The following is an 18456-nucleotide window of genomic DNA, read 5'->3' as shown; positions in this document are numbered from 1 at the left end:
CATCAGATCTTGGAAAGGCTTCAGGTTTATGGCGACACGCAGGCAGACGCATCTCCCAGACGTCCCGGGGATGTGATCTGCACATCAGCATGTAGGAGGGGGTGCGACAAGTGCCGTAACCCCCCCCCCCCGGAGCCTTGGGAAAAGGCTCCTAGCCATGGGGCTTTTGAGGGGTGACCTCTTCGCCGGCGTGATGCCAGAGAATTGAGGTGCTCCTCCGCCCCAAAGGTCCTGCCGCTGAGTGTCCACATGGACTCAGAGCTGCTGACCGGGACAAGCGTCGGAGATCGGGCGAGAAAAACGGATGCCGAGCGTGGCCGGATGGCCGGCAACAAACTGTGAGTCGGGTTGAAGCGAGCATGAGGATTTTTTTTTTAAGCTGCCCCCTTAAGGAGCGACGCAAAGTGAGTGGGGGAGGGGCCCCTCCCAAACGCATAAACGAAAACACGAAACTAAAGGGGGGAGCGGAAGAATAAGCGTCTAAATCTGTTTTAAGAGACTTACCAGAGCGCAGACAAGCGCAAAGGCGAATTTCTGAGACTTTAGCAACTTTAAGAAAAGTAAATAATCCAAAAAGATGGCGGGGAAGAAACCAGATAAGGACAAACTGTTGAAAGTGAAACTAGTGGGCAGTCCTCGAACAGACGAGACCACTGAGCTTTCCAAAGTGCTGGCAGACTCCTTGTGCCCTCTGCTGGACGAGATGACTAATATCAAGCAGCAATTGTCAACAATAGGTCAGAGTTTGGCTTCACAGCAGCTACAACTGACTAAATCTTTAAAAGCAACGGAGCAAATGGCCGAGAAGGTGAAGGAAATGGACGCCAATACTAAAAGAGTTAAGAAAAAGGTGCAAAAGCTGTAATTGAAACAAGCTACGAAAGAGTCACAACTTTTACTGCTGCAAATGGAGAAAGCAAATTTGGTCCTACGGTTCCAAGGGGTCCCAGAATCCAGAGGAGAGAATCTGAAGGAACTGTTGAGTGAAGCAATAGCCCCAATGACAGATTTGAAAGCGGAATATCTTTACAGCAAGATGGATGTGGTCTACAGGCCCTATTCCTTATACATCAAGAAGAATAATCTGCCTGGGGAAATAGTAGTCAGATTCTTGAAGAGACATGTGAGAGACTCTATTTTGAAAGCAACCACGGGAACACCCTTGAAAATTGGGGACAACAATATCAGAATTTTAAAAGATATCCCATTTGAAATAAGACAGAAGAGAGAGAAATATAAAGAACTAATCCTTTTTCTACAAACAAATGGCATCAGTTACAGATGGTTAATTCCAGAAGACGTCATTTTCAAGCTCCACAATAAAAAAGAAAAGATTGACTCTGTTCCTAAAGCACGCGAGTTTCTGAGAACACAGCTGGGGGAACCAGCTGAGGACAAGAAAGAGGAAGAAGAAAGCAAATCAGAGGGCGAGTTAGGCTCGGTGTCTTCTGACGAGGACTCTCTTTCTGAAAAGGGGGCGGCTGCCCCCAAAAGTCCATATAAATTGAGGATAAGAAAAGACAAGAGAAAATAGAGGCTGAAGGACTCTGAATTGTGCCTGAAAATTCTGTAATAATTTTGGGATGCTTTGAGGGTTTCATGAAACAGATAAATAGATGGTTAAAAGATAAATAACCTAGCATAACTGACTATGTTCAATGTATTATTAGCAATTTAGACTAACATTGAGATAAGCTGATGTATTGATCTCCCATTCTTGGGGTTTTAGTTATTCGTGGGTTTCTTTCCTTTCTCCTTAGATGTAGTTTCCCTTCCTATATTTTCAGTTATAGTTTGTAGTCTTGTGGAAAAAACCAATAAAAAACTCCGCTTCGGGGAATTTAAAAAAAAAAGATCTTGGGAAGGGCCGGCTCTGGTTAGTACTTGGATGGGAGACCTCCAAGGAATACCAGGCTTGTGACGTGGAGGCAGGCAATGGCAAACCATCTCTGAACGTCTCTTGCCTTGAAAATGCTACAGGGTCGCCAAAAGATGGCTGCGACTTGACGTCACTTTTCACCACCACAAAAAGTGGCTCGAAAGAACCTCTCCCTCTCTCATGACAATAGAGCTTGGGAGCGCTCAACAGAGATGACAGGCAGTAGGATTCAGGTCTGACAAAAGGAAGTAATGAACTAATTATTGTGGAGTGCCAGTGAGTGTGGGGATAGCTGGTAGCACAGATGGCTTTAAAAGGGGATTAGAAAGATTCGTGCAGGAGAGGTCCATCAGTGGGCCACCAGCCACGATGACTAAAGGAAACCTTCCTATCCAGAGGTGTAAACCTTGGAATACCAGTACTAGGAAGCAATATCAGGGAAGGCCTTGGCTTCTAAACCCCATTTGTTGGCCCTCCATACGTGGGATACTGCACTACACGAACCACTGGTCTGAGCCGGTGAGGCATCTCTTCTTCAGAAGGAGAAACGGAAGAGGGCAGCAAGTCTAGTGGCGAGTTGGACTCGGGTTCTTCCGGAGAGGACTCTCTGACAGAGCAAGGGGCAGCCGCTCCAAAAAGTCCTTATAAGCTGCGGAAGAGACGAGGAAAGGAGAAGTGAAGGCTGAAGGACTCTGAATTGTGCCTTTGAGAACTCTGAAAGGGGAATGATTGGGGGGGGTACTGTTTCTAGACAGTTAAATTTAAGAGTTAAAGAAAAAGAAAGTAATACAAATGTTTGCCTCAGTTTATAAGAATCTAAGTGAAGTGAAGATTTGCTGTAACTAAGCTAGTGAAGATCTCCTCTCTTGGGTTTTTAGTTAGTAGTGGGTTCTTTTGCTTTATCCTATATATGTAGTCACCCCTTCCCTTTTTCTGTAGTAGTTTTGTAGTTTGATAAAAAATAATAAAAAATCCCCTCCGGGGGCTCAAAAAAAGAAAGAAAGAAGGAGAAACGGATGGATTCTGAAATGGATAAGGAGTGCGCAGCACAAGGTTGACTGCCTCAAATGTGAGCTCTCTTGGAGGTTACCAAACAACGGTTACCTAGCAGCAAAAGCCGAAGTGTGGTCCAATGGCAAAGCGCTACTGTTCTGTACCTCGTTCAGTTTGTCCCCGATAAAATGGGCCGCGACGTGGGCCGGGAGGACGTTCTCCAGCAACAGCCTGTTGACGTTCTCCATGGTCTCAAATTCCTCGTGCTCTTTTTTTAATTTATTCTTTTGTAGGCAGTCTAGCCGGCAGTAATAGTCGATCTGCAAACAAGGGGGAGAGTTGGGGAAATCCATCAGCATCACCACCACCTGCTGCAGTCACGAATACTGTCAACATGCAAGGCAGTTAAAACGGCAAGACTGACGTGGCTAATTCCGCTACGCAATGGCAGAAATCCATCTGTGAGGACCTGAGAAGGAAATCTCTCAGTCCAAGGTATTGTGGAATACTTAACCGACGGCAGGCGACTGAGACCATAAAATAGGGTCACCATATTTTGAAAAGCACAAAAGAGGACATATATCCCGACTGACTACTTCGGACGAGCGATCGCTATGACACATCTCATTTTAAATGACCCTACTGTTTAAGCTGTGATCATTGCTACCAGGGCTCTTTTTGTAGAAAAAGCCCAGCAGGAACTCATTAGCATAATAGGCCACACCCAACAGCTGAAACTCATTACCATATTAGGCCACACCCCTGACACCACAGCTCATTAGCATACTAGGCCGCAGTCCCGTGCTGCCAGAAGTGTGCTCATCCAGCCACACCCACCTTTTGCTTCTTATTCTGTTGACCTTGTTTGCTTCTTATTCTGTTGACCTTGTTTGTTGTCAAAACCCAGGGCCTTTTTTTGTAGCAGGGACTCCTTTGCATGTTAGGCCACACACACCTACTGTAGCCAATCCTAATGAGTTTCTGCTGTTGGATGTGGCCTATTATGCTAATGAGTTCCTGCTGGGTGTGGCCAACTCAGGAGCCAGCCGGAACTCCGTTCCTGTGCGTTCCTGCCCAAAAATAGCCCTGATTGCTACTAACTAGGAATATTCCTAACCTTCTGACCCCTAAAGCGGACATTTTCATCAGTTTTTGAAAAAGAACCCAAAAGAGGATGGACACCAAAAAAAGAGGACATGTCCTCTAGAAGAAGAAGAGAAGAGATTAGGTTTCACTCGGAGTCTCAGAGCAATTTACAATCTCCCTTCCCTTCCCCTCCCCACGACAGACACCCTGTGAGCTAGGTAGGGCTGAGAGAGCTCTGACAGAAACTACCCTTTCAAGGACAGCTCTGACAGAACTATGGCTTGCACAAGGTCATCCAACAGCTGCAAGTGAAGGAGTGGGGAATCAAACCTGGTTCTCCCAGATTAGAGTCCGCACACTTAACCACTACACCAAACTGGCTCTAAAAAGAGGACATCTGGTAATTCTACCATAACAAGAACTGTAACTGTAATACTTAATCTCTTGTACACATGAAGCTGCCTTATACTGAATCAGACTCTTGGTCCATCAAGGCTAGTACGGTCTACTCAGACTGGCAGCGGCTCTCTAGGGTCTCAGGCAGAGATCTGTAACATCACCTACAACCTGAACCCTTCTTTTTTAACTGGAGATGCCTGAGATTGAACCTGGGACCTTCTGCATGCCAAGCAGATGCTCTACCACAGGGCCACATGACTCCTCCAAAAAACGTCTAGTTCAACTGGAGTTTGGAACAGGTACTGGTCTTTCACATCACCTACTACCTAATCCTTTTCACTGGAGGTTGAACCTGGGACCTAAGCAGATGCTCAGCCACTGACCCCTGGTCCCTCCCCAGCAGAGAACAGAACGTTGGGACCATGTGATTTTTATTGTCTTAAGTTCATTTTTGTAGCTATCCCCTGGACGAACAGCAACTGACACTAAAACACGATTTAATTCTGTTGTTACTGGTATAAACTCTTCTGTACCTCGAAGGGGTACAGAGTAAACCCTTCTAAGCCCATCGACTTCAATGGGTTTAAGAAGGGCGCAACTTGTCTTAGGACAGCATTCTAAAGCCACCGCTGTTCCTTCGACCCTCTGAAATGGGCGACCGGGCAGACAATCCCGTCCTTCAAAGTGCCTTTCTGAACGGTCTCACAGTTAGGTGCATCACATCAGACGAAGCCATGAAACACCATCACACGCCGAAAACAAATGGCAGGAGACTTCCCTCTCTGTTCAGGCTGCATCATTACAGTCTAATGTGCTCCCCGGAGCCACATTTCTATTTTAAACCGTACTTAATTATTTATCCCAAATCACAGTGCCAATTTCCCCCCCAGATTGCCTTGGCAGTCGTTCAACACCGTTGTTATTAATGTTAATATTCCCGCAGACTTGAGCCGCACACGGCGCTTCCCTTTGATGGCTACACGCGGCGAAAGGGCCACTCGCATCCCCACAAACTAGGGTTGCCAAGTCGAAATAGTTCCTTACCGGGGGACTCCCGCGCTGTGGCTGGAGCGTGTGCGCGCCGTACGCACGTCACCCAAAAGTGACGTGACGACGCCTGGCACACTGGGGGCGGGGCCAAGACCGTCTGAGGGAAAACCATAGAGTTTTCCCTCGGATGACCGTGGCCCCGCCCCCAGCGTGCCCAGCGTGGTCGCGTCACTTCCGGGTGACGCGCACGTCGGGGTGGGGTTCCCCCCGGGGCCCGATCCACCAGCAGCGGGGAACGGGCCTCTGGGGCAGGGGTTTCCCCGCCCCCTGGGGGGACTTGGCAAGCCTACCACAAACGTCTCTCTCTGCCACCCAGCAGCTACCGGAATCCCGTGCACATGCGTGGAACTCTGAAGCTCTCCGGCCTCCCAAGCCTACCCAGGAATCACAGAGCAATGTAAAAGAACATAGTCAGAGTCCAGTGGCGCCTTTAAGACCAACACAGTTTTATTCAAGGTGTGAGCTTCCGTGTGCATGCACACTTCATCAGACGATGAAATGGAATTACTGATCACAGTTGTATATATAGGAGTGGTTTGTTACATTTGCACGCAAAATAGTGGGGAGACATTTTTTAACAGATCAAAAGAATGACAAGTTTGGTTCCTGGTTATCATCTGTTTCGGTTCGGGGGGGGGGGAGGCAACATAGGCAATAAATATGTTCGAACTGGAGACGGATGTGCCCGAATCTGTGCAGATCCCATCCTTAGACCCTTTCCATCCCCTTTCAAGCGTGGAGTTGAATTTTAAAGCATCTTTGCTCCGTAGAGGGTTTTCCTCGTCCCCCAAAACAAAGAACTGCATTTAAATCTACCATTCCAAATCTACATTACATATTCAATTATATTCTTAATGGCTAAGAGTAGTAATAACATTTTGCTTCAATAGAACATGGAGTGTAATGTGAAAACACGACAAAAGCCACACATCGGCTCGTTGAGGGTAACACAGCACAGGGAGGGCAAAGTCCACACTCTGTGGCTGATCTCGCCCAGATTTTGGCCTGCACAGGTGCACCGGGGAAATATACTGAACTGGTGTGGCTCCGAGTTATGCCGGTGTGGGGGGGTCAGTCAGCTCTCTGCCGGGATCCCATGGAAGAGGTCAGCAAGGCTCCATCCCCCAATCCCCATAACCTCCCCTGGGCCCAGGGGTCATTTCGTAGAAAAAGAGGTGCAGGGGCTCATTAGCATAACTCATTAGCTTATTTGCATATGCCACACCCCCTGACATCACCGGATGTGTGTCAGAAGGCAACACCCAACGCTCAGGCTCCACTGGACTGTTTTGGATTGCTAGCTATGGGGGGGAGGGACATGCAGATCTGTCCTCGCAGAGGAGGGAGAGCTTGTACCTGAATAAAACCTGGTCTTAAAAGTGCCACTGGACTGTTTTGGGCTGGGGTGGGGGGGCTCTGCATCTTACCTGGCTGCTTCTTGCTCTGACTGAGGGCTGCTGGGAGCAGGGGGCGGGGCTTGTTGCATGTGCCCGCCCCCTGGGCTCTTTACTGCCGGAGCTCCGCTCCTGTGCGCTCCTGCAGGAAATGACCTCTGCCTGGGTCTACAACAGGTGTAATGAGCCACACCAGACACGGCATCTCCCCCACCCTCTAGCTGCTGTTCCTTCTTCATTGTATAGTGGCAGAAACGCTGTCCCCCCCCCTCCAGAAATAGGTTGCTAAGCGTATCCTGACCTGGGTGGCCCAGGCTGGCCTGATCTTGTCAGATGTCAGAAGCTAAGCAGGGTCGGTTAGTAGCTGGATGGGAGCCCACCAAGAAAGAAGGATGAGGAGGAGGAGACTGAGTATATACCTCGCCCTTCACCACCCAAAGAAGTCTCAGAGCATCTTACAGTCTCCTTTCCCTTCCCCTCCCCACAACAGACACCCTGTGAGGTAGGCGGGGCAGAGAGAGCTCTTTCTGAGAACTGCCCTTGAGAGAACAGCTCCGAGAGAATTTGTGACTGACCCAAGGTCACACCAGCAGCTGCATGTGGAGGAGTGGGGAATGAAACCTGGTTCTCCACGCTCCTAGCCACTTGGAGAGATCTGAATATCATAAACTGCTTTGAAAACAGTTTTCGCTTTTATTAAATAAACAGAACGGGCACATCAGTGTTAGAAACACGCAGAGAAATCCGGCAGCTGCATGTGGATGAGGGGGGGGATCAGAGCCGGTTCCCCCAGATTAGAGTCCATGCTCCTGACCACTACACCAAACTACACCAAGGTTGCTAGGCGGAGGCAGGCAAGGGCAAACCACCTCTGAATGTCTCTTGCCTTGAAAACCCGACAGGGTCACAGAAGTCAGCTATGACTTGATGGCGGGGGGGGGGGGGGGGAGAAGGCTTACATTCAACAGCCAGATGTTTCAGTCACTACAGGGATGGGACTGCTTATTCCATACAGGTAGGATGGACATCCCCTCCCACTAATGCCAGCTGCAAGCTGGGGTGTGTGTGTCCAGGCATGATATGTAGGGCTTCTTGGTCACTCCCTTCTCGCTCCGATGAAATGACTGTACACCCGCCTTCCCATGCACCAACAGAGGCAGAAACTGAATGCAGGTAACGTTTCTGTACTTCATCTCTCAGAAACCTGATTTAGTGAATTCCACATGTGCACACCAGTGGTGGGTGAAAGGCTGAAAAGCACTTTAGGCAGCATGTGTGAATTCCGCCCTGCAGAAGGCTGGTTTTAGAACGGCTTTTCAACTTTTCCGCAATTTACCCAGATCAGATCGAAAGAGCCATTCAGTAAGTCATAAGGCTAACAATAGATTGAAGTAAGAGCAGTTCTCTTACAAAGGAATTTCAAAGGGAGATTAGAAAGAGAGACTGCTGAATTGAAACTGGGAAGGAAGCTCAAGACAATGCATCCACCTGGACTGAATCAAGACCTAGGTTTCCCGTCTCATTACCAATGCTGACTTCTCCACGCCTATTACCCCCTCTGCATATCTCACCTAAATCCAATCACGTCTGCTATTGCTATTCACCTGCTATTATCATTTGCCTGCTAATGTCATTTGGCATCTGGAATCACTCCACTTTCCAATAAATAGGGCAGATGGACTCCCGTTCCAGCTGCATCTGATTAAGTGAGCAGTGACTCACGAAAGCTCACAGCCTGCCATGTATTTTGTTAGTCTTTAAGGTGCGACTGGACTCTTGCTCTTTTCTACTGCAATAGATTCAAGAAAACAGTCCCGGAATCCGTACCTGTTTTGACAGAAGAACCAGGGTTATGTAGAACAAAGCCAGGTATAAATTGGTCATTATTCTTGGGTCTTTCATAATAAACCTAAAAACAAAAGCATAATACAGGAATTTGTTTTACTTTTTTGTACAGATCTGAGACAGGATTTATTGCATTTTTACCCTGTGCTTCTTTCTAAGGGCCTTACAGCTGCATATACGGTTCTCCCTTCATTCATTTTCACCTCACACCAACCCTATGAGGTAGGCTAGGCTGACTGGGTAGGCAAGGCCATGACTGTGATGTACGAAGGTGAAGCTATCAATTATAAAAACACAAATATTTATTATGGTGTACACATTAGTAAAAGATAAAATAGCTTAAAGGAAATGATCCAAATATCAGACTCTTAAAGCTTTGTACACACAGAGCTGTTAGTTCCACATATACAATTTATGGGTATATCTTACGACCAATGCTCCCTCTAAGCCAGGGGTGTCAAACTCATTTGTTACAAGGGCCGGATCTGACCTAAATGAGACCTTGTTGGGCCGGGCCATGCGTATCATAAAATGTAATGCCAGGGAGCGGAGATATAAACTTTATAAAGGACACAAACACAAAGGGTTTTTTTTTAACTTAAAATAAAGACATGCTTAAAACATTAGCTCTCTTGTGATATTTTGTTTATTTAACAGTGTCTGATCACTGACACCTCTTGCTCTGAATTACTGCATCAAAATATTTGTGCTGTTGCAGTCTTGAGTATGCTCTTCAGGTGTGTATCTGTAAGCTGCAAACCTACGATGACACAGCAGCAGCAGAACTGGAAGAAGAAGCAGAAGACAGCCAGTTCCACTGTGGGCCTGATCCGGCCCCTGGGTCGCATGTTTGACACCCCTGCTCTAAGCTCTTGTGAGCAAAAATTCTACTTCGTGAGCCACTGGCATTAAAGTTGTGAGCGAGCGATTTGGCTACTGCATAAATTAGTTTGCTATGGAGCCATTCTTCCCAAGCTAAGACAAAAATGTGTGAACCGGAGGCTAAAAAACTGTGAGCTAGCTCACACTAACTCAGCTTAGAGGGAACAGTGCTTATGACCAGTGGACCATTTAATGTTTTGACCCCTCAGGGCCTTTCTCAGTGGTCAATACTACTATTGTAAAACAACACACATCCAGAAATAAATATATGAAAAAAGATTTTCTGTAGAGCCAGCTGTTGCTTTCTCATGTGATGTGCAATTGCTAGAAGTTCATGTGCAATTGCTAGAAGCAGGCCATGGATAATCTCTCACGGCAACTGCATAGGCTCTCCAAATTGTTCTGGTAACAAATATCCAATGTGTCTGGATGTGTGTCTCTTCCATCAGAGGTAGTAATCGAGTTGCATACTGCTAACGTTACATCAATATATAGTGAGCCCAAGGGCTTCCAAGCTTTATGGCTGAGTTGGATTTGAACACAGGTGTCCTCCCTGCTCTGTCAGCACCAGGGGTCATTTCGTAGAAAAAGAGCTAGGGGAACGTATTAGCATAACTCATTAGCATATGCCACACCCCCTGACATCACCAGAAGTGTGTCATAAGGCCACACACCCCGCCCCCAACGGTCCCGGCCGCCGCTGCCGGCCTTGCAGCTCCACTGCCGAGCCCCATGAGGGGCCTGGCGGTGGACCTGCAAGGCCGGTGGGAGTGCAAGGAAGCCCCGCAAAGGCCCTCCCTGGCCCCAGACAGGCAGGGGTGGGGAGAGGCAGGGAGGAAGCAACTTACCCTCCCTCTTCTCCTGCCTCCTCCTGGCTGAATGAGGGCCGGAAGCGGGGCGGCCGGAAGCAGGGGGCAGGGCTTCGTCATGTGCCCCGCCCCCCGTACCTCACCCGGGGGGACTGCGATCCCCCGCGATCCCCCCCGAAATGACCTCTGGTCAGCACTATCTAACTGTTATGTATTGTGTTATATGGATAGCCTGAATTGTAGAATGAGCCTGAGCTTCAGTCACAAGCTCCCTAGACTCTCAGTATCCTGAAACCAACGGCCTGATTGGCTGCCATTGTGCAATAGACCAATCAGGGAAGACGATGACTTTCAGCGGGAACAAACCCTATTGGTCCTAAGCACTCACTTATGATTGGACCTTACTGTTCTAGGGGTGTGGTTTAGCCAGTTCCAAACTGTATATAAGTTGGGGTTCTGTGTGTTCAGTGTTGTTACGTATTCTGTTCTAATAAATTGAAATCACCAATTTAAGAAAGAGCTGCTACAACACTAACAAAGGCAGCTTTGACTCTTGAAAGCTTATGCCCTGAAAAACTTGTTGGTCTTTAAGGCAGGGGTGTCGAACTCATTGTTATGAGGGCTGGATCTGACATAAATGAGACCTTGTTGGGCCGGGCCATGTGAGTCATAAAATGTGACGCCAGGTAGCGGAGATATAAACTTTATAAAGGACACAAACACAAAGTTTTTTTTACTTAAAATAAAAACATGCTTAAAACATTAGCTCTGTAAGCTGCAACCCTACTTTAGATTTATTAATGTTCACCACAGAAATCTCATGCTGAGCGTTCTGAGTCTAGGACCCAGGTTAAAACATGAAATGGCTGAGTGATTAAGAGAGTCTGGCGAAGCAAGCTACGATGCAGCAGCAGCAGCAGAACTGAAAGCAGGAGGTGGCCAGTTCCGCTGTGGGCCTGATGGAAGCCCTCCAGGGGCCTGATCTGGTCCCCGGGCTGCATGTTTGACACCCCTGCTCTAAGGTGCTACTGGACTCAAATCTAGCATTTCGAGCACAAGAGAGCAGAGAGATACAACGTCCTGGGAGGGGGGGGGGGGAGAATAGAGAAATAAAGGTATGAGAAAAACAGCTGAGTATTTCACAATCTCAAGGAAACTGCAAGTGTGGAGGGCAGGGCAGGACTCGTATCCCATCATCGGGATGTCACAGGCGCAAGCCAATACGTGCTCGTAAGGTTAGCACAGCCATGATCCAGACAACACCCATTATCAAAATATAGATGGTATCCTACAGTGCAGTCCCAAGCAGAATTCCACCCTTGTTAAGCCCACTGAAGTCAACAAGCTTAGAAGGGTGAATGGCTGGAATACTTTTTAAAATGTCACGGTACTCCAGAAGGATTCTACCTCCTCTCAGATGTCATGGGTCACTTCTTGACACTGCAATCGACAACTGCAATGAGCTTATGGAGACAGCGTTATTAAAGGGGGAAGAGATACCGTACCTTTGGGTGGTGTTGTTCACATTCAGCAGCTGCCAGGTATTAAAGATGATGAAGTATCCAACAACGCCTCCCGACAAAAGGATAAGTTTGAGTTCAAAGCTCATCCGGAGGAAGACGGAGCAAGCAATAAACCCCAGGAGGCAGCAATAGGTGTAATACTGGAAAAGAAAAATTCAGACAGGTCTGAGAAATCCATCAAATACATGGTGCTTTGAAGATATGGAGAAAAGACAGATCTCTGCCCTGAAGAAGAAGAGAAGATTGGATTTATACCCCGCCCTTCAGTACCCGAAGGAGTCTCAGAGCGGCTTACGATCCCTTTCCCTTCCCCTCCCCACAACAGACCCCCTGTGAGGTAGGTGGGGCTGAGAGAGCTCTCTCAAGAACTGCCGTTCTCTGAAAGAACTTGCAACTGACTCAAGGTCACACCAGCAGCTGCATGTGGAGGAGTGGAGAACCAAACCCGGTTCTCCCAGATTAGAGTCCACATTCCCAACCACTACACCAAACTGAGGAGTTTACAGTCTTCATACTTTACACAGCCCACAGGTTAGGTCTGGGATCTCTACCCTCTGTCATGTGGAACACAGTTGTGTGCTCTCCTCAATTCCCATGGGTCTTGTACCCAGTTTGGGTTAGAACTGTGGTACGTGTGGAGAAGGGGATCCAGGCTTCCTCCGACACCATTTCCCCAATCTGAAACAGTCTTGCAGGGCCAGTTGGGGAAACCCACGTGCAATGCTCCCTCTAAGCTGCGGAGTCATGTGAGCAAAAATTCTACTTTGTGAGCTACTGGCATGAAAGCTGTAAGTGAGCTATTTGGCTTCTGCATAAATTAGTTTGCTATGGAGCCCTCCTCCTTCCTGAGCTAAGACAAAGAATGTGTGAGCTGGAGGCTAAAAATCGGTGAGCTAGGTCACACTAACTCAGCTTAGAGGGAACAGTGCCCACATCGGTGTTTTCTCTAAGCTGAGTTAGTGTGAGCTAGCTCACAGTTTTTTAGCCTCTGGCTCACACATTTTTGCCTTCGCTCAGGAAGGAGGGCTCCAGAGCAAACTAATTTATGCAGTGGCCAAATCGCTCGCTCACAACTTTAATGCCTGTAGCTCAGAAAGTAGAATTTTTGCTCACAAGACTCCACATCTTAGAGGGAACACTGGCCCACATGTATCTCAAGGAACTTGTGAGTTTCTCCAAACACTGTCCTTCCCCCAGACATAGCAGGAGACCACAGAGACAGGTACAAGCTGGGAAACATGGAAACTGTTGTGCAAAGCTGTTGTACAAAGTCACAACATGAGAAGACATGAGTCACTGGAAAAGACAATAATGCGAGGAAGAGTTGAAGGCAGCAGGAAAAACAGAAGACCCAACACGAGATGGATGGATTCAATCAAGGAAGCCACAAGTGGAATCCACCGCAGCTCCGGTGTATTACATGGCATAAAACAAAGATGAAGGGTGGCAAGTTCAGTATGAGAATGTACATGTTGATTGAGATACATGTATGAATGGTGAAGAAAAGAATGAATATTAAGGGAATAACAAAGGAATCTTAATAGAAGTTAAGATGGTGATTAATATAAAAAATAAGTGGCAGATATGGGGATAATTAAATGTCTAAGTCTTTTGTTTTTGGCTCCGTGTTAGATAATTTGGAAGATTTTATAGATATAATACAGGAGAAAAAAAGGTATGAAATGCGTGATATGTAACTTCATTGGAATAACATCAGATATAAGAGATTAATGAATTTACTATGATTTTGTAGATGTGCCTAAAATTATGTACTTGTATTTCTTTTTTGGGGGGGGATTAATAAATAGATTATTAAAAAAAAAATCAGGGAAGCCACAAAGGCCCTCAGTTTGCAAGATCCGAGTAAGGCTTTGGACAGTGGGATGTTTGGGAGGTCATTCATTCATAGGGTTGACGTTAACACACATGTAACAAATACCTTAGGGAGGAGGACACAGCATCTCTCAAGTCCAAAAAGATGGGCTTGGGAATCTAAAACGGGCAACTTACACTTTGTAGTAAACTTTACTCACCGAGTAGATTATGACACTATTCTCAGCCAGCTGGTTTGCCAGGAGAGGAAGGGGGGGGAGAGAGAGAGAGAGAGAGAGAAAAACATTGGTCAAGTTTCCAGCTAACACACCCAACACAATATTTCTGCAATGGTACCTCCAGGTGGGGATGGCAAAGGAGAGGAGAGAGCAAACTTGACCACCTCTGAACTTCGTATTTAAACTTCTCCCAGAATAGCAATGCTGCCCACATAGTGCCTTTTCCTCCATGGACAGCTCCCATGGAAGACAAACCTTCAGGCCACGTTCACGGGCTATGGCGTGTTTCTAGCACCATCGGTTTGCTACTGGGGTTGCCACACCTCCCGCTATGGTGGGACGGCCTCCTGCTGATTGTCTTGGTTGCCCACCACCATTCCAAGGGGTGGGGGGAGAAATCATTGCTGGCCTCTGTGCCATTGTGTCACTGCTGGGTACTACCCAGAAATGACAACGGGTAGCTCTAGGAATTGCAGAAACTCTATGGTCTATGGGGATTCCTAGAACTACCCATTGTCTCTTCCAGGTTGTATCCAGAAATGATGTAGTGATGTGCCCCCCTGCCCTCCTATTGGTTGCCAGGCATGGCCTGGAAACCCTATGTATTATGGTCAGGGTAATCCTGAGCCATCGTAGCTATATTTCATTACAGCTGGCCATGAATTAGAGCCACAGGTTTCCTCACTGGAGTATGGTACCGCTGTTAGCTGCTGTTTCAATTTAAGGCAGGAAACCAGGATCTAGCCTGAGCCCCTCATCCTTGCTATACCTCACTTTTCTTTTTTTCTTTTTTTTGTGTGAAGAACAAAGGTAGGGCTATACCACATGGTCAGATTATAGGCAGTCAGTTGACCAGGTTCCTGGTCCTAGTGGACAACGGCATGCCCACTACAGAGAAAAGAGATGGAAACTAGGATGGAGTTTGTGCGCCAAGTGATCAAGACTCTGGCAATGGGGAATTCTGGAAAACCTGCAAACGTACACTGTCGAACAAAGCTATTTATCTATGACACAAAATTTTGACTTTTTACTTACCGGGGTGGCTGATTCCTCAGTAGATGATGCAGTATAGTTTCCTGTGTGCTGGGCTGTTGGCTGATGAAAGCATTAAAAGCAGGTTAGTGAACCCAGGAATTCAAATACTTACAAAGAGCAATGGCCTAGACATGTCAAAGCAGGAAAAGGGAAGGAGGAAGAGAGTGATTGGAGAGGCGACATTTGGCTGGGAGGGGGATTTTCTTTTTCCCTTTCCCGAGAACTGAAACAGGGGAAAACTAAAAATCCTGGAGGGGGGGAACTGAGACACACGTTCGTGGAACTCATTTCCTCATTTAGGGCGATGAGTAAACGGCCGCTTCAAGAACTGTTTTGCAACAGTATTGTTAAGCGGCCAATGCACACTGCTGCAAAACCTCTTGGAACTCAGATTCGGAGACAGCAAAGTCAGCGATTTCGTGCACCGCCACAGCATTTGAGACCCAACACCTGACCTGGGTGGCCCAGGCTAGCCCCGATCTCATCAGATCTCGGAAGCTAAGCAGGGTCGGCCCTGACTAGTATTTGGATGGGAGACCCCCAAGGAATACCAGGGTCGTGACACAGAAGCAGGCAAGGGCAAACCACCTCTGAATGTCTCTTGCCTGGAAAACCCTACGGGGGTCACCGTAGGTCAACTGCCACTTGATGGCATTTTCCACCCCCGCCACCACTAACCCAACAGCAAGCTTAGCCATCTTTGGTACTAGGACAGAAACAATTTGTTAAGATGCCCGTATCTGGACATCACAACAGGCAGAAGTCTGGCGAAGCCTCCTGTCTTCATTCTCAGTGTGTGTCGTTGGTTACGCTACAGCGGACTGATACTCTTCACTCTGACACTGGTGATACTTGCAATAATTGTGGAGTTATAAATGTTGTAAGTCTACCACATTTACGTGCTGCGGAAGTTACGTGTAATAGATTTCATTTTTTTTAAAGTTAAACTTCGCTTTGACTGCAAAAATGCCAACTTTGTTTTAAAAAATCTCAATTTTCATTTTCATTTTCCCCCTGGGGGAGCAGCAGACAATAAAACAACAGGAAATATTGGCTGCTTTCACCTGTATTGGATAATGAACACACACAAAGCTGCCTTATACTGAAATCAGACCTTTGGCCCATCGGGGTCAGTATTGTCTACTCAGACTGGCAGCGGCTCCCCCCAGGGTTCTCAAGCAGAGGTCTTTCACATCACCTCCTGCCTGGTCCTTTTTTAAAAAATCGGAGATGGCGGGGATTGAACCTAGGATGTTCTGCATGCAAAGCAGAGGCTCTTCCCCTGAGCCACGGCCCCTCCAATAATGCGCTTTAGTGATCATTTGCAAACAATCACAAGTATACTGAAAGTGCATTTATCCAATCATGCACTTTAGTGATCATTTGCAACTGGACTTTCCTGTTGCATACCAGAAAATCCACTTGCAAACAATCATTAAAGTATACTGAAAGTGCATTATCCAATCATCACTTTAATGATCATTTGCAACTGGATTTTCCTGTTGCATACCAGAAAATCCACTTGCAAACAATCATTAAAGTATACTGAAAGTGCATTATCCAATCATGCACTTTAGTGATCATTTGCAACTGGATTTTCCTGTTTCATACAGGAAGATCCACTTGTAAACAGTCACTAACATACACTGAAAGGGCATTATCCAATGGGTGTGAAAGCAGCTGCAGATTTCCCTCAACCCTCCATTAGGGCTGGGATATTCATGGAGATTTCAGGGGTGCAGACTGGAGAGGGCGGGATTTGAGGAGGTGAGGGGCCCCAGGGAGGTATAATGCCGTAGCGTCCGCCCTCCAAAGCAGCCATTTTCTCCAGGGGAGCTGATCTCTGTAGTCTGGAGATCTGTTGTAATTCTAGCTAGAGGTTGGCAAATCTACCCCCTTTGGCTTCAACATTTCCAGAAATTGTACTGGAATTAGTCCTGAATTAAACGCTATATTCTGCAACATATATTCACATCCGGCATGCATGGAAGAACTGCCCTGCTGGATTCTGTTAGAGGTCCACGTAGTGTTATTATTTTGTTTTGAACATTTGTCAGGCAAATGTTTCTGGGTAATCCACAAGCGGGACAAAACCACCCTCGCCTAAGATCTGAGGTTCAGACAGAGATGTGGTGCTTCTGAATGGGAAAGCTCCACCCAGCTAAGGCAACGAACAATGATTAGACCGACCCTTCCATGGATTTCTCGAGTCCTTTTCTTAAAAGGCTATCTAAGCCCGCCATCACCTCTTGTGGCAGTGAGTTCCACATGCTAACCATGTGCGGGTCTGCCTCGAGCAGGGCTTGCTGCCACTCCCAGTCAGGTAAACAGAGAGGGTTCAAAGGACGTGCCCGCTATCCAGGAAAGCAAAATTACCAAGTTGAAGACTGCTATGATTAACAAAGAGCTGATGGCAATGGCCGCCAGCGGGAGTCTCACGGTCGGCATCGTCTTGACTTTCTTCGAAAACGTGCACAGGTACCGCACAGGAGGCCACCGTTCCGAGCAGCTTCTCTGCAAACAAAAGAGACGTGCCTCGGAGTGAAGGGCAAGCTCACTGGCTTCCAACATCTCTCCTGCCATTGTTTAACTCTTAATGCATTTGTAGCCCACCCTCCTTCACCGCCTCCCTCTTATCTTCACAACAACCACCCTACCTATGACACGAGGATCGAGAAAGGAGAGAGACAGACAGCCTCACTCCAGGTCACCCGGTGAGTGGGGATTTGAACCTGGGTCTCCTAAATACTAATCCCACCCTTTAATCCAGGGGACCCCATCAACCTTTGTGGGCCCATGGATACCCTCAGATACCGAATTCAGGGCTCGGTGTGCAGACGTGTCTGGCCTCCCCCCCACCTCTCCCTAGCAGGGTTTAAAAAGACCCTTTAGACACTGCTGGGGAGAGACGGGAGCCTCCACTCCCCAACGTGATGACGTCACGTCCCCCTCCACTCCCCACCCCCTACAGTAAGCCCCCCCCCAAAGTCCCCCACTGGGGGCTTTGAGGGACACGGCAACCTTACTTCGGGGTTCTGACACAAAATGGTGTGCACGGCCACAAGATGGGTGCCACAAAATGGCTGCCTGAACAGTACCTTCAGTCATATGTTTTTTTTAAATCTGCACAGCCTATCAAATCTCCAGTGACCAATCAAAAGCCTTGCTGGGCCAAACCCTACCCGGCCCTACCCACTCTCTAAAAACAGTTGACGGCCTCCAGAAACGGTTTCGGCAGACACCACGTTGGGGACCCATCCACCAAACTGGTTCTCAACGCTCCCGGAAGCTATTCCTTCAACACCCAAATTACTTATGGATGCCTTTTTTTTACAAACTGTGACTTGTTTCTCTGTTAGCTATTGATCTCCCTGTGTCCACATTTCCAGAATAACAGAATTGAAGTACACGCAGGAGTTTGCAGATTAACAGGTGTATGAGCTTCTAGCATTTCAGATACTCCAAAAAAGAAAAGAAAATCTTCCTAGATTATGTAATCTAGCACTCCTC

The 18456-nt window shown here is 47.3% G+C and overlaps 1 protein-coding gene across 1 annotated transcript in view; it reads right to left on the bottom strand.

Annotated features, from left to right (window-relative positions):
* ADCY7 (adenylate cyclase 7) overlaps positions 1-18456 on the bottom strand; it is a 95396-nt gene that overhangs the window by 14563 nt on the left and 62377 nt on the right. The window contains 6 exon segments of the mRNA XM_015419257.1: positions 3037-3192; positions 8629-8710; positions 11843-12000; positions 13894-13923; positions 14947-15006; positions 17323-17460. Coding sequence (XP_015274743.1) covers positions 3037-3192; positions 8629-8710; positions 11843-12000; positions 13894-13923; positions 14947-15006; positions 17323-17460 — 624 coding nt within the window.

This window comes from Gekko japonicus, unplaced genomic scaffold (assembly GCF_001447785.1).
Source record: "Gekko japonicus isolate JY-2015 unplaced genomic scaffold, Gekko_japonicus_V1.1 scaffold111, whole genome shotgun sequence".
NCBI lineage: Eukaryota > Metazoa > Chordata > Lepidosauria > Squamata > Gekkonidae > Gekko > Gekko japonicus.
This window is presented reverse-complemented; position numbering and strand designations above follow the sequence as displayed.